The sequence below is a fragment of the Lissotriton helveticus genome, chromosome 8, assembly GCF_964261635.1.
Source record: "Lissotriton helveticus chromosome 8, aLisHel1.1, whole genome shotgun sequence".
NCBI lineage: Eukaryota > Metazoa > Chordata > Amphibia > Caudata > Salamandridae > Lissotriton > Lissotriton helveticus.
In genome coordinates this window covers 1,376,335,128-1,376,351,386 of record NC_136069.1, presented here as the reverse complement: position 1 = coordinate 1,376,351,386, position 16,259 = coordinate 1,376,335,128, and the positions used below count along the sequence as shown (strand labels likewise).

Sequence of the window (16,259 nt, the reverse complement as noted above, 5' to 3'; positions counted from 1 at the left end):
CACGCGGTCGGGCTGGCTGAGAAGTAGTCTTTTATAAAGTCTGTTGGCCACGGGGAGACTTCACTACTACAGGCGCTATACTTTAAGATTTGCGTTTCATTGGCCCTGGAAGACTGACGGGCTGGGTCGTCCCTGCTGGGATTCTACCCCGTGCACTGCATCCGCTCAAGAACCAGTGCAGTGGTGCTTGGGAACCTCCTGAGCTATCTAACCAGACACAATAATGCCTTTAAAACAGCAATCCCCATCAGAAGCTGGCAAGACAGACGCTACAGATAAACTCTTCTGGAGACGAGCTCGGAAAAGTCCCCCAGGCACCACCTCCAAGAGCAGTAACATATAAATCCTTCTCTCTCTTTGAAAGGCTACCCCATGGCAGAGGGCAGTGTATGCCTAAGAAAAGCAGCGCTTTAAGCTCCACTAGAACATACAGTTCACTATCCAAACACACAGAAAAGGAGCAAGTGCGATGATTCTCTTATGCACCTCTCTACATTGGCCACCTGACCCCAGAGTTACACGTGTCGACATTAATTTTAACCCGGCCTGCCGATCTACCCATTTCCATAGGCGTCCGCAGGGGGGGGGGGGGCAAGTAGGGGCGCCCCAGACCTTTGGAGACACTTTGCAACAATCTCTTGGCTTTTCAGTTGGGGCAGTGGGACTTTGGGACCTGTGTTGCATTTACTCCCTCCACTGGCATATTTACAGGTGAAACTGAGGCTCTCTACAGCACAGGTAAAAGGATTAGATGATGACAAATTGCATGCGGATATTTCTGTAATCCCAATTCCCAGGGCCACTGAAATTCAGTGATTCTACAGTTGTGACATTCTACTAATCATGGATTTACCCCTCTTGATACACACTCTCACATCTGCAGCATGAGCTGATTATTTTAAATTTAAAAAACGTTCAAGCTCAAACAGATCAAAAGTTATAGTCTCAAGTGTATTCTTGTGTAATAAGTTCCTGCACAGTGGCAAACTCTTTGCAAGGTTGACAAGTCACCGTATAGTTGCTGATTGCTCTATCTAGGTACTGATGAGGGGAGACCTTTATATCTGTTAAAATGACAAAATAATGAATATTGCGCCAGACTATGCTGTACTGCGCCACACAATTTGCCTTTTCTAGCCACATAATTCAGTACCTCTGCCACATTTTTCGGTCATCTACTGCCATATAAGTCTAGTGGTGTTCCTGCCTTATGTTGAAATCGTGTGCCATTTGCAATGGTGCTGTAAGGCAGCTGCCAACATGGGCCTCGTTGTAACATTGTCCCTCTCTGCATAGTCTAGTTTTGTTTCCCTAAACCTTTCAGCAACTCTGCCAAGCTGTTGATGCTCATCTGGAACTCGAATACATACCAAGTCAATGAACAGTTTCATTGCGCCTGCTTTGCGAGCTGTCACAGGCATTAACCTATCTATCCTATGCACAGAAATGGCAAACTGTTTTTTCAAAGTAGCCTGGTGAAGTTCTCAAGGCAAACAAAAACTGATGTTCATACTTTCTATGTCTGGGAGCAATGCAGTGTCCGAGAGTTTTTTTCCCCCATATGAAAGTCGCCTGGACTGACAAAATAGGTGCCATATAAAACTTGTAAAAGTGGAACTTCAGATCCAGGTACATTCGCACAATTCCTGATCAGACTCCTCTTTTTCTGCTCTTGGGAAAACGACTTTAAGTGCCAGCTCTGATAAAAAAAAGTATACCTTTAAAAATAAATTCTAGACTAGCAGTACTACTTCGTATAAACTCCAAGTTAATGTTCAGCATTGCTGTTTTTGGCCTATCATTTACTGCTCGGGGGATACATTTGTGAACTGTCCCTGATGTCAGCTGTCAAATCCTAAGTAGTGTGTGTGTTCGCTAGTTTTTGTAATCATTAAATAAGTCCAGGTATATATATGAATGTTTGAACAATATGGCTATGTATAATACAAAACAAAGTATAGAATCCTATTATGACTTGTATTTATGCCAGCCTTCTATATAGATTTGTGTGACCTTCTCAAATGTGCCAGAAACATTTACAATTTCTCCTAAATGTTTACACTCGGTGCCCAGAATTTGCGCTTTGCCAGATGATCACTTTAATTAGGCACAGTTTGGCCTCTAAGTGTACAAACAAATAGTGAGCATCAAGCTTGCACAGTTTTCTGACAGAAGCTCAAGGTGAAGCTTAATCACTTTGCTTCGCCATTCAACAAAGGGGATACAACTAAACTGTGCTTTCTGCGTGCTGCACAACATCTCTGCTGCAACTGTTGCTGAAGTAACTGCCACAATGTAGAGATCAGGGTGCAGTTTTCAACCACGACGTTGCCGTATTTTTTGCACAGTTTTATTAAAGTATCATCTTGTGCTATGTGCACTGAAGAATACTTGGACAAAAACGATGGACAAAAAACCTCTTTTTAAACTATGACCGGACAGTAGAGGCCCAATTGAGAATTTGTTGCTTAAATGGAGGTCGACGCCGCATCTTTTTCGCAGACAAATAGTGAACTGAACTTAACCAGAGGTTAGAAATCCATTTCCAGTAGTTTTGCCAAAATACACATGACACTAATGCGTATTAAAGGAGTTTACTACTTTGGAATAGAATGCCAAATTTGCATACTACAAACCTTTGTTACTGTCTGCAGTCAGTTTCAATAATAAATCCTACTTATGGCCTTAAAATCCAAGGGAATTAAAATGCTAAATATAAATTAGCATAATCATTTTGCAAAGTTCTTAATTTATCACATTTATCACAGAGAGGGGAATTGCCAATTATGCATTCATTGAATTATATCTGTATCAAGTTGCTCTGGGACTTTGTCATAAAACTTCAGTACCACACATGAATAGCTAGTGAACATTTGGCAATCATACAGACACAATATAAACAAGAAAGACAGAACTGTGACGCAAGCAGTATTTCATGAAAACTGGAAAAGCTCAGTCTCTACAGAGCTCCAGCGGAGAGCAGTACAGAGTCCTTAATAGGACCTCCAGTCTCCTCAATATTCAGCCTCATTAAACACAGATGTTGTACCCGGTTTCTTCCTTTAGATCTAGTTTGAGAACTCCACAAGTATTTGCTTGCTACATATTGCCTGCTTATTCTATTCCCTGAATACTTAATTGTGTCTTATCGCAGGAAGAAACATTTCTTATAATTTCCTAGTTTGTAAATGGACTCTCCTAGCTTTTCCTTGTCCATTCTTCCCTCCTGTTGCCCTTACCTTTTCAGACACACAAATTGGTTCCATGGGGCACCTTGTTGTCAAATTTCTAAAGGAAGAGTGGCAGAGCAAACCATATTGGATTCCAGCATACGTCTGTTATTCTTCCATACATCCTGGTGACTCCCCTCTACTCGCATTAGGGTTACATGAGTGATGCTGCTCCTCTAGTTCCAAGTTTCTGTATTAATGCGCATCTCAACCCCCACCAGCTGCCCCCGCCCACCACTGAATCAAGATGGTAGCTGAGCACTGCCAAGTGATTCCCTTCATGGAAACAGGGGAATGCTGCTACTACAGACCTCAGGTCCCCACAGAACGTGAGGGGATCAGTCCCAATCCTGCTTGCTGGTAGTGTGAGCTAAGGGGGTGTTGATATGTGCACTGGAGCCTTCCTGCAACAGAGGCAAGAGTAAATCACCAAGGGCCAGATGTATCAAGCAAATTCGCATTCGCAAAGGCCGAAATTTCGGCCTTTGCGAATGGGAATTTGCTAAATGGAATGTATGAAGCAAAATCTGGTGCAAAATAAGGAATCGCAAAATTTGCGATTCCTTATTTTGCAATTGCATTTAAGGAATGGCAAATTTTGCGATTCCATAAATGCAATGTATGTAGCAAAAAAAATTAGCAAAATGCCCTTAAGGAATCGCAAATTACCATCAACTTCTAGTTGGTGGTACGTTGTGCATTTTTCAAGGAATTCACATTTCTGCATTTTTCAAAGTGCCATGTGACACACATACATGCCCTTAGGGCATGTATGTGCGCCACATGTGCACCCATGCATATTTCAGGGGTGTAACAGGGTGTCCCCTGCACTCTTGACATTATTCTCCATTTGCAATTAGCAAATTGCAAATCGCAAATTGAGAACAACTTCCCATTCATTCCTAGGGGCCTCGTGGCCCATAGAAATGAATGGGAAATTATTCCTTAATTGCGATTAGCAATTTCCCAATCGCAATTAAGGAATTTTAGGAAATCGCTAAAAAATAGCGAATTTCTACTTGCATCCCAATTTGCAATTCCCAAATGGCGATTTCTACAAAATCGCTATTTGGGAATCGCAAATGATGGTAATGATACATCTGCCCCCAAAGCCTTTAGTGACCATGGCCTGGGAAAATCGAAACACGCCAAATGTGGTACTAGATCAGATGCAGAAAACACTAGAGGAGAGGAGCCCCTCAAGTGCTGCCCATGCTATTTTTCACTTGATTGTGAGTGGTGGTATGGACTTGAGTTCCACTTTGCTCTTATGGTATAATTTAAACTTCAATTTATCTAAAGATTTCAAGCGAGAATGGGACTTTGGGTAGAAACGCCCCCTTGGACCGCCAACTGAAGCAGTATAGTGACTTGGAGTGGGACCATGGTTTCAAACGTGACGCCTTCTATGCTAGGTGATGTAGCATTTTACATCCCACTCACTGTTCATCTTCGAATGCCTGAGGGCACATTTTGAAATGATTGAGAGGACACTGAAGGGCAGGCTGAAAAGGAATACATTGTGCAGGTCCATAACCAACATCCACTTCCTGCAGTCAAGGCACAGCTGGAATCATGTCATTTTCATGGGAGACACTACCACACTGTCTAAAAATATCTTTCTGCCATCGTCTATAAACTAACACAATTGGGAGTGGAGCTCTGGATTTGCTTCGGAGGTAGTGGAAAGTAGGGAAATGAGGTCACCAGTGGGGTTACCACCTACATGCAGCCATGCTCTGTCATTTTTGAGGTGGTACAACATCACCAGAGGATAACATGTCAGCAGGCAGGTGTTATTGATGGGAGAAATTTCCAGTCTGGTGATATTTTAAAGGTAAAAAAATCTGCAGAAGTATCTATCAGAAAGGCTTACTTGGCACTTTGTCTTAGATGAGTTAACACACCTGAAATCATTGAGCTTGGCTTACAGTTTTATCGATGCAGTTTTTCAACTTTCTTTTTTTAAACTTAGTCTAAGCTGCCACACTAATTTGGTAGCTTGGGAAAGAATTCCACCATAAAGGAAAGAAGAATCAGGCGATTCATTGATTTTCTATTGTACTATGTAGTAGCCTCATTGTCACCATGGGTTGGCTACATTGGACTTCCAAGAGATTTGAAGAGATAGCAAATTGGAACAGATTCGATTTCCCTATGTCTATTTCAATCAATCAATCAGTCATTTGTTAAGCGCACTACATACCCGCGAGGGTCTCAAGGCGCTGGGGGGGGGGGAGAGGTGGGGGCCGCTACTGATTGAACAGCCACATTTCTATCATAATAAGATCAAATTAATTTAATTTAGGCCAAAGTATACACACCAAAGTAAGATAGAACAAGTAGCTCAAAGTGGCACATTAATCACGGCTGTTTGAAAAAAATTACTTTAATGTTGCAGTGGTTTACAAAGTATTAATACATAGTAAAAACACATACCTGGCTTGGAAAACAAGCTCTTCCTGTTTCTGCAAGGGATGCACATGATTTTATTTAAAAACTGGATTTAGGATAATGCATTCTTGACTGAATACCGACAGCATGCGATTTGTTTCTGTTTGCGCACATAGCAGTCCCATACTGAGTAGTGGCCGACTTAAGTTTATATGATTAATGCTGTTGCTTTCCCAGGCACGTGTGGGTCTATAACTGGCACCCTCAGATTGGAAGGAAAAAAATATATCCTGGAACCAGAATGCGACAGGTCTCCATCCAAATTCTTAAATCGGATAGTGTTATCATTTTTAATTGGATTTATAATTTCCTAGGAAACACATCTACAATCTTAAACAATTCATATTTTGGACATTACCTCAGCTACTGTAATGGACGCTGGATAGAATGAGTGAGTCATATGATTTGCCAACATGAGATAAACCAAAGAATCTTCATCGACTTGTAGCCCAAAGTATTCATTATAATCACCTGAAAATCCTGTACCTAAAACAAAGAAAATTCCGATTACAGAAATACAAGTACAACTCTGGTACAGAATATTTTCTGAAGAAACAAAATAACAGGACTGAATTCTGGCCCATAAGTATGAGTGGCCTAAATGGATCCCAACACAGATGTGGCACCAGTTGACCACCAATACCTTAAAGACTGACATTTAAGTTAACAAAGTAAAAGCATACAGTAAATTAATTGCAACTATTCAATCTTAAATCAAATGGTGACTTCTTAAATGTATCTCCTTAGAACTGTTCTAGGAGACAAAAAAAGTGCTAAGCAGTATTTTAAAAAGAATATTTCAAAATATTTTCAACAAAGTAATATATCAAAGCGTAACATCAATAATTCCTGCTATATGCAGTGTGTGTATTTGAAAAATATGTAAGGTGTTCTTCTAGCTAGACTCTAGACTAATGGAAATTAAGGGGTAATTTCAGAAAGACAAATATAATCAACCAACCTACGAGGCCAAAGGGTGAAGAGATTGCTAATGGTTTGTCAGATGTAATATATAAAGGCAAGGGGCCAAATGAGAATTTCAATTAAAGGTTATGCTCAAGTTCACTTTTATGTAGCTTGGCTGGGATAAAAAGCACTCTTGAGCTACGCAGAAGGGTGTAAAACCTAATTTCATGAGGAACGCAATGTAAAATGTTCAAGTTCTTTCGTATTACTTCATAGCCCTGGAGAAATAACTCTGACAAAGGGCTCCATCAGGTTTAGGTCTTACATTTATTAGTCTTTTCCACAAGAAGTCAGGAGCTCCAGACACTGGCCTCCAATATTCCCAGGGTGAGAACAACACTGTCAATCAGAATTCATATACCTCCTGGGGTCGATTCAAGTCTCACTTATGTCTTTCCTTCCCTTGTTAATGGTCTAGCTTATTGCTCTACTCTTTCTCTGTACATTATTGAATATTTCTCTGAGAATGCATCTCTCAGGCTCATCTTTTATTTGGCACTGCTAGGCAGAGTGTTACATAATGCCCATGTACCAATTGTCCTAAAAAAAAAATGACTCTGCACCTCAGCGCTTTCCTCTATAAGTCTACCAGAGTCCCAGGTGGGCACTGAATGAATACTGTACCAGAGTCCCATGTAAGCACTGAATAAATAGAAGCATATGAAAACAGGCTACAAGAGGACCAAATTGGAACCTCTACTACCACACTCCCTGATAAAATAAATCAGAATCTGAATCGGATAGACAGGATTGTAATAAACTGGAAATTTTGGAGGATTTTGCATACAGTACAAAGGCTAACACGGATTTAATGCAGTATGCATTATCAGGGATATGACCAGACCTAAAAATGGGAAGACCCCCCAGGAAGCTGACAACAGGATCAGTAAATTGGGAGTTGCAGACATTCTATCTATATATATATAAAAACGAATGTATGTCGGTTTGTCCTTTATGCATTACTACACCATTCATCCGATCGCCATGAAACTTTGGGAAGTTGTTGAGTACACTCCTTCGAAGTTTTCTGGCATAAATCTTTTTAAATATCGTTCCCCCCCCCCCGGGCCCTCATAGTCTTTCGAATTGTATGCACCAGACGGAAAAACAACAAATCGTGTATCCACAAGCACTCGAATAAATAAATAGAATTAAAACACCTTTCATCCGATCGCCATGAAAATTTGGGAAGTTGTTGAGTACACTCCCTCGAAGTTTCTGGCATAAAATATTTTAAATATCGGCCCTCCAGGGCCCTCATAATCTTTCGAATACTGATGTACGCACAAGACGGAAAAACAAAAAATTGTGTATCCACAAGCACTCAAATAAATAAACAGAATTAAAACAGCATTCATCCGATCACCAGGAAACTTTGGGAAGTTGTTGAGTACACTCCTGCAAAGGTTTCTGGCATAACATTTTTTTAAATATCGGCCCCCCAGGGCACTCAATCCTTCGAATACTGATGTACGCACAAGACGGAAAAACAAATAATCGTGTATCCACAAGCACTCAAATAAATAAATAGAATTAAAACAACACTTTTAAATGTTTTCCATATTAAAATGAATAGGTTTCAATAAAAATGACAATGTAAATTGAATGTTATCATAACAAGTTTCCTTGAATTTCCTTTCTTCGGAGATCGCAGCAACGCGCGACGGGTAAGCTAGTAGAAGATAAAACTCTTGGTGTTTCAAGCACTTCTACTGAAATTTAGATGGTTAAGATTTAGACGACTGAAACAGGAGGAGAAACCTGAGACTGTTTGGTCTCCAGGGGAGAGAAGCAGATGGAGCAACAACTGCACTGAGATCTTGGAAATATGGTTACACCACACCTTATGGTTCTCCTTTAACCCCTTCCATGCTCATGACGGAACGGTTCCGTCATCAGCGTCGGTGCTCCGGTGCTGATGACGGAACATTTCCGTCATGAGCCAATACGGTTTTAAACCCTTCAGCACTGCAGCGAAATTCGCGCAGCACTGAAGGGGTTAAAAGAGAGTTCGAGACAGAATGAACACTTAGACTTCTGACACAAACAAATCAAAAATGCAAAATGTCCAAGATCTGTCATTAAGACCATTAAAAGCCTCAGCATACGTTTTACAACATGTGCATGAAGATACTGAAATAATGTGAAACGGAGCAACAATTACAAGTCAATACTACTTGAAAAAACATTAGAATTCCCTAATGTTTTCTGGTTAGGAGACAAAAATTCAAAGAAAAGCACATTCCCTTTTCATTTATAGGTCCATAGACATTCAGTATAACCTATAAAGGACAAACTAGTATTCCTGACAAACCTGCTGAAGTAGGAATGTTCTTTGCCAACTTCTCAGAATAGGCTATAGAAACCTAAATGTCTCGTTTGGAGGATACTAAATGTGTAATGTTTTAGAGTTTAATACTATAGTCAAAACACTGTTTAGGAAGATGTAGATATGCCTGTCACTTTCCTCCAAGTTATTCAAGATGTTTTTGTTTTGTAGAATTTTCCGTAAGATGGTATGTTTCTTAAGAATGTACTGCATGCACCTGAAAGGAGCTTACTAATACATGTGTATAGGTACACATATGGCAGAACTCCAATCTGCCTCTCATCTGGATACATAAAATAATTATTAGCTGATGTGGTGAGCATGAGGGAGGCATGCAGAGACCGGTCAAAATAATTTTAATGGCATGGTCACTCATAGTAATTAATATATAGTGTAATAACCATTGCAATATTTCCTAAGACCCCGGAACTACATAGGACCATATAAAAGTTTCTTACGCCTAATGAAAAATAGATAACTTTCTCTGCTTCACAAAATAGTTTATCAGATTATTGTTATGGTATGAGACAATTGACAATATTATACCTCTGGCTGGTTCGATGTTCATGAATCCCACAAGGGGCATACTTTTTAGACTGGCACGGTGAACGGTGGGCTCTTTTAGAAGAAACTAACTAAATGGGGCATTCCATATTCACTTTTAAGGGCTGACCAACTGCTACAATGGAATACCTTGGTATGTGTTAACCCCTTTGGCGCTGATGACAAAGCCAGCTCGTCATCAGCGTTACCTGCGCTGCGCAGATGATGAGCTGGCTTTGTCACGATCAAGCCATTTTTGAAATTTCAGCGCACGGCGGGAATTCGCAGTAGCGCGGAAGCGGTTAAGGAGGGCAACTGCACTAGGGTGATAAATGCTGGATTACTATGTACCACTGCTTCAGTGAGCAGACTATATTGTTGTCCTGGGAGCACCCACATTTGGCCTGCATACAGGTCTTCGATCATTGAATGATAAAGAACAATCTGGTTTTGAAAGTTAGAAGAACCAAAATCGCACTATATGGCAATGTTAAATATACAGTTTGCTGGAGGTTTTCAACAAAATTGACCAGGGGGAACCATACTAATATTTAGGGGCAAAAGTGTCGGCCATAAAACCCATCTTAATACCTCAAACTTAAATCTGTCTTTATACAGTATTTGTTAAGGAGTCTTTAGTTGAATCTGTTCAGTCAATATGTGCCCTTCAACTGTTCTTAGTTCCAAATACATTCCCACAGTTACATACAGAGCTCTGACTGAGTCAAGCTGAACCAGGGACTAGAAAGTTCATGTCACCCCCCACAATTAAGACTAGATTTTAATCTGTCAATATGTCACTTACATGGATGTGCAATTTATTAATGCTTGCCATTGAATTAAGGAAGCAATAATGTATAAGCTAAAATCTTAATATGGCCAGAATTCAAGGGGCAGCCCCCGAGTAAGACAGGTCTGTGGGTAAACAATGTACGTCGCATTCTTAAAATCAATTTTGGGATTTTTGACAAAGGCAACAACCTGCAGCACATAGGAATTTTAAACTTCAAAGAAAAAGAAAATCTATTTTCAGGTACACCTGGAACGATTTAGTAAGTACAAATAGGTAGATATCACTTTAGACGCACACACTATGTTGAAGCCATACTGATATACCTGACTTATCATGTTAAAGTCTTGCCTCAAAAATGTTGAGGCTTCACCTGCTGTTGATCTCAACTGCTGAAATAAGAGCACAGTGGTGTGGGGATTTCTGAATGTTCTTTCAGATAATGTATATTTGTAGAGACAAACTTGTAGTAGTAAAAAAGTAAGTTTAGTTAAAACAAAGTTTGCTAAAGTAGAACATATCATTATCATACATTAAACTTTAAAAATCATTTAAAATCCGATGCTCTTCTTCAAGGCCAATAAATACCTACCTACTGCGCAGGCTAAATCTAAACATTTCATATCAACTACAAGTCTTATTGCCTCAGCCCTTACCGAAAGCCTATATTTCTTAAAAACAGATTTTAAAAAGACAAAGTCTTAAAGAAAAAATATGCACAATCCATTGAAACATGAACAGAGGAGCCATCCCTTAATAACCTGAAATGCAAATTCACAAACGGGTGGCAGTAGTATTTCTCAACACTGCACCGGTCAGTGTTCCAAATTCTCTTGTCCTTGTACCTACCCCATGAGAATTTGACTGTCCGCATATCTTAAATCAACTTCTAGAAAACTATTTTTTGGGAGACCAACCCATTATTACATAACTCATGCAAATGTCCATGGAATTTAAGCTGTAATCAGTTATGATCACAAAGTCATAACGCTATCTTTGCTGTAAGAATTTGTTCTCCAAGCTCTGGAATTTTTTCAAATATTCTTTATTCCTAAGGCAGTTTCCAATTTTTGGGGGACAGACCCAGTCAACCCATTTCGGCCCTATATAGGGACTTCACCAGGGAAGCAAGTTTCTCATAATTAAACTTCCATCTTTCCACTTCTCATTGGAATCCAAGCAGGAGCGTTTCTTACCCACTCAATGGCTTTACCATTTTGGTTGATACTAGAGCCATCAATACCCAGTGCCCAATTGATGTCCATTCATACTAATTTGATCAAAACCACTGATAAAAATCCTTTCCCCAGACATCCAGGTCTTCTGAAAACAAATTATTACACAATCTGTTAAGACCTTTTTGAAGCATTTTAGATTTGACAGCATTCTAGAGCTGTGTACATTTCAAGAGAAGACTGCTAGGTTGTGTGGCGTACAATTTATTTTGACCAGCCTTCTTCCTGCAACCTACTAAGGGGGCTACAATGATTGCACACCCTGAGCTTTTGATCTAGCTTACCATTTCTATTTTGCAGTATAGATATTCTTAGATTACCACTACAAAATAGCACAGAGAGTTTCTTCACCAGCCCCCTCGTCTAGAGGGAGATTGACTTGCCTGCTACTCAGTCCTGCATGATTATTAAGAAAAGTTCCTACTGCTCTTGCGTCTTGTTCCCCTTATTAGACTAACCTTAGACACGGACCATGTAACTCTTGTTAACGCTCTGCCATCCTTAATAATAAACGCTACTTGTTTTCAATCATTTTCAGATATGGAGTGCAGTCAGGGACAGCTATGAAACACTTGCAGAAGGTTGGATCTTTCGAAAAGTCACAATGTACGAGTGTTTACCCATTTCTTGCAAAATCAAAACATTAAGTGTAATTAACCTCAGCTTTTTCTATTTTACCACTTCCAGCAAGAGACCAAATTCTTTTGCCTTTTCATCTCCTTTGTTTTAGGGGTGGGGTCATTTCCATAGATTCAATGTTTCTATCTTTTGAATTGTTTCCCCACTTTTGTAATTTAGGTAGCTCATCACGTGTGCAGCATGGTTGATTTATTTTGTCCATATTCCCCATCAAGTGTTCTACTATGGGCTTTACTTCAACTACTGGCAACATTGCAGGGTAAACACTCTTTACTTTGTCTACCCTTAACTTAACCCATTATTTTTAAATCCCCCATACCCAACCTCTGGCTTCCTGTTGACCCAGAATCTACTTCCCCAAGTCTTCATCGGGGGGTATTATGTGGCTGTTTTTAACAAACCCTTATCTCCTAAATCCACAGCACTCTCCTCTGTTTTATTAAGATTGGGACTCTTGAAATATAAACAGAGGCAGTGGGACGACCTTTCCCTCCAATCTAGCTCAATTTGGCCTTTTACCTCAACTTCACAATGAACTAGAAGTCTTAATAAAGAGGGTATACAAGAGATAATATGGCTCTGTTCCTGTGCAATATTTCTTAATAAACCGGACTGCTATTTCATATATTTTTATTTAAAACAATGTCTTCTAAAATACCATGCAAGGTTTTTGCATTAAAAACAGAACATCCAAAATGGGTGAAGGTAGCTGTAGTCATTGGCTCAAAGTTAACTGAAGACTAATGGCATTCTTGTTCCACATTATTTAGGGGTGGATGAGATGTGTGGCTTGGGTAAAACTGACAAGAGGCTGGCAAAAAAGTATTTGGGGCTTACTTCCTAAAGATTGGACCTCCTGCCCAAGCTTAACCTGTAGGTTTGACTCCGGGTGAGGCCTCAGCAATTAAGACACTGGTCCCTACTTGGGTTTAAAATATCCGTCTACAAATTCTCTTATCATGGATGGCAAGAGAGAAATTAAACTATGGTCTTGAAGAGGGCTCCCTCCAACTTGTACTGTACAAAGGGGAGGCGATCCTGGCCAGAGATTGAGTTTTCTCCCTTTTCCCTTTTCTAGGTAGATTCAATTCTTGCACTCATCCCTTTGCTGGTGTTGCCATTCCCAGAAAGGCCTTAGCCTCTCCCTTGTCTCTTTTGTAGCGCTGGCATCCTTGTTCTCACTACTTCTTCCACTGTTCCTGGTGCGCTATAACCCTTACCCCCCGCCCTCACCCCTTTGACTCAGAGGAATCAAACGTAATAAGGATGTGTTGCAACTGAAACCAGGTACTACAAGACCAAAGTTACTGTAAATTGTGATGTCTCCAAAAAAGGACCTCATACGCTATGGGGGCGTACTCGTTAAGATATAAACTGGAGTGCAATACTGGCTAACTCACAGCAGGGCAAGGAAGGGAAGCAGCGCTTACCTCCAACCTCTTTGTTGAACAACCGACCGTCACTGCCGCCATCTCCACTAAACTTTCTAGCTAATATTTCTACCACTTAGTTCCTCAAATATTGCTAATAAATGCGCTTACTCGGCCAAATGCCTCATCCAAACCTCCTTGTTGTTCAAAGACTCACCCTACACTGCAACAAACGGGAGGAAGATGCAGCTGGCTGATGGCCATAGATGAGCCGACCACAAGGCGGGGTCCACATAGATCTTAAATACAAACCCTTCCTATTGGCTGGAGGATACAACAGGAGAGCAAGACAATTCACTCCAAGTCACAAATTCCTACAAGGCTTATAAGGTTAATTACCCGAGCATGGAATTATTCTCGGGCAGGCCAATAGTGTTTGGCTTATGCGTCCTGTGAGCTGCAAAGCTACGCAGCAAGAGAGGAGCCAGGTTCCTGTCAGATTTTTGAAGAAGACAAACTTTAATTTGCACTACATTCGATTCCTCACTTGTTAAAGGATCAAAATCCTATTGAGACATATTTCACACACTAAAGATCACCACCATAAAACACCCCAAGTTAATCTGCCAGTAAATAGGAGGAGAGGGGGAACATCTGAAACGGTGTTGAACTAAATTTATGCAGATAATATTGCCCAAAGTAGAGATTGTTATCCCCGTTTCTAACTCACTTTTTTCTGATGTAACTGGAATGCACTGTCTGGAAGGTTGTTGACTGTTTAATTAGGAGCAATTCCCTTTTACAGTTTTTTTGCTTTATTTTGGGGCTTGTTTATCAGTTTAGAAAAACGTTATTCCCGCACTAAGACATAAAAGCACATAAAAAATAAACATTTAATAAAACAGATAAAATGTGTGCAAAATTTCAAAGACCTGAACCAAGATGATTCAACCTTCATATTAAACAGATCCTGTGTGCTATAGGCAAAGTTATGGTATGTCATGGATTTTGTAAAACAAGCAGCGGCCCCAGCAAAGGGGCATCCCAGCGCTGATAGACGGAGGTAGGGGGCTATTACCAGGAAAACAGGCCTAACACAGAGGAAACAGGTGTGTTTTAATGGCCTTGCGGAAGGCCAGGTAGTTATCCAAGCTGTGGATGTGCAGAAGAAGAGAGTTCCATCGTTTTGCAGCCAGGGTGCAGAAACAGTGTCCCCCAGCACGCGTCCTCCTCACCCGAGGGACAACCACCAAATGCAGGCCGATAGATCGTAGTGAACGTGTAGGTGTGTAAGGAGAGAGCAAATGTGCCAATATATCTGGGTAAGAAGGGTTCAAAATGTTAAAAGCAATACATAGGGACTACAACTCGATATGCCTCACCAACGGTAGCCAGTGTAGTCGATGGATGGCATTGGTTGTAGAACAAGTTCTAGGAAGACTGAGAAGTGTTCTAGCAGCCGCTTTGAAGACAAAGGATTTCGGCCTTGTTCACCCCCAAGTAGAGAGAGCTAGCATAGTCCAGCCTAGATATAATGGATGCCTGGATGATAAGCTGACAGAGTATAGGATCAAAATAAGCCCAACAGAGGTTTGAGGCCACGCAAGGCTCCAAAAGAGGTACCAGCAACTTTTTTAGTTTGGACCTGGAAGCGGAGGGCCGATTCCACCCATACACCCAGGTTTTTCACCACCTGTTTGGGGGCAGGAAAACAGCCGAAGGATACCAGCCCCCACCTCTCACACCACAGCTCAGGATCTCTCCCTAGTAGCAAGATCTCGGATTTGCTAGCATTAAGCTGGAGCGGTCATCCATCCTGCGACAGCAGCAAGATTGCTCTTAAACTTGAGAGCATCCTGTATTCAGTCATCAGAGAGTGCTACGACCAGCTGAGTACCATCCACATATACCACTGTGAGTCCTCTGCTCCTGGCCACTGGTGCAGAAGTTTGTACATAGAGCTTGAATAATGTAGGGCTCAGAGCCGAGCCCTGAGGAACCCCATGTTTGATAGCATGTGTCTGGCAGGTGAAAGGAGGAGTTGCCACCTGGAAGGTTCTCTCAGAGAGAAAAGAAGCGAACTAACCCAAGGCCAGGCCCTCGATGCCATTCTCCTCAAACCGTTGCAGCAGGATTTGATGAGACACTGTCGAACTAGGCGCTGAGATCTAATAAAATCAGCACCGAAGTGCGTCCGGCATTCAGAGCCACCCTCAGGTGCTCAGTCACAGTTAGGAGAGCAGACTACGTGCTGTGGCCTGGGTGGAAACCATGCTGAGAAGAGTCAAGCAAGTTGATGTGCTCCAGATTACTAGTCAGAATTGAGTTAATATGGGACTCTGTGATCTTAGCCACCCGTGTACATTATAACACAATAAGGTCATTTAGGCAAAGATAGCTAGAAATGCTAGACACCTCTCTGACAGATGGTATTGTGCTAGCTAACTACATTTACAAAACCAGTTGATCTTATAAGAGAATATCAAGTTATAAATACATTGATACAAAATAAAATGAGTTGACTAGCAACTAGGGATTAAAATATATAACACTCTAAATGAGATTCCTATGTTATTGTATAAATGTTGCACATCCTTTTTGCCTGCATTTGTCGTTTTACAAATTGCCACTATACACATTTCCATGAGTAATTCTCATCTCATGATTTACTCTCAACTCACCCATCTGGAACCGAGAAAGAGC

At 40.9% G+C, this 16,259-nt stretch overlaps 1 protein-coding gene across 1 annotated transcript in view; it reads right to left on the bottom strand.

The window, feature by feature from the left end:
- GBE1 (1,4-alpha-glucan branching enzyme 1) overlaps nt 1-16,259 on the bottom strand; it is a 686,238-nt gene that overhangs the window by 227,251 nt on the left and 442,728 nt on the right. Inside the window, exon 9 of the mRNA XM_078658343.1 lies at nt 6,043-6,170. Within this exon, the coding sequence (XP_078514469.1) occupies nt 6,043-6,170 (128 nt within the window). The remainder of the gene's footprint in view (nt 1-6,042; nt 6,171-16,259) is intronic.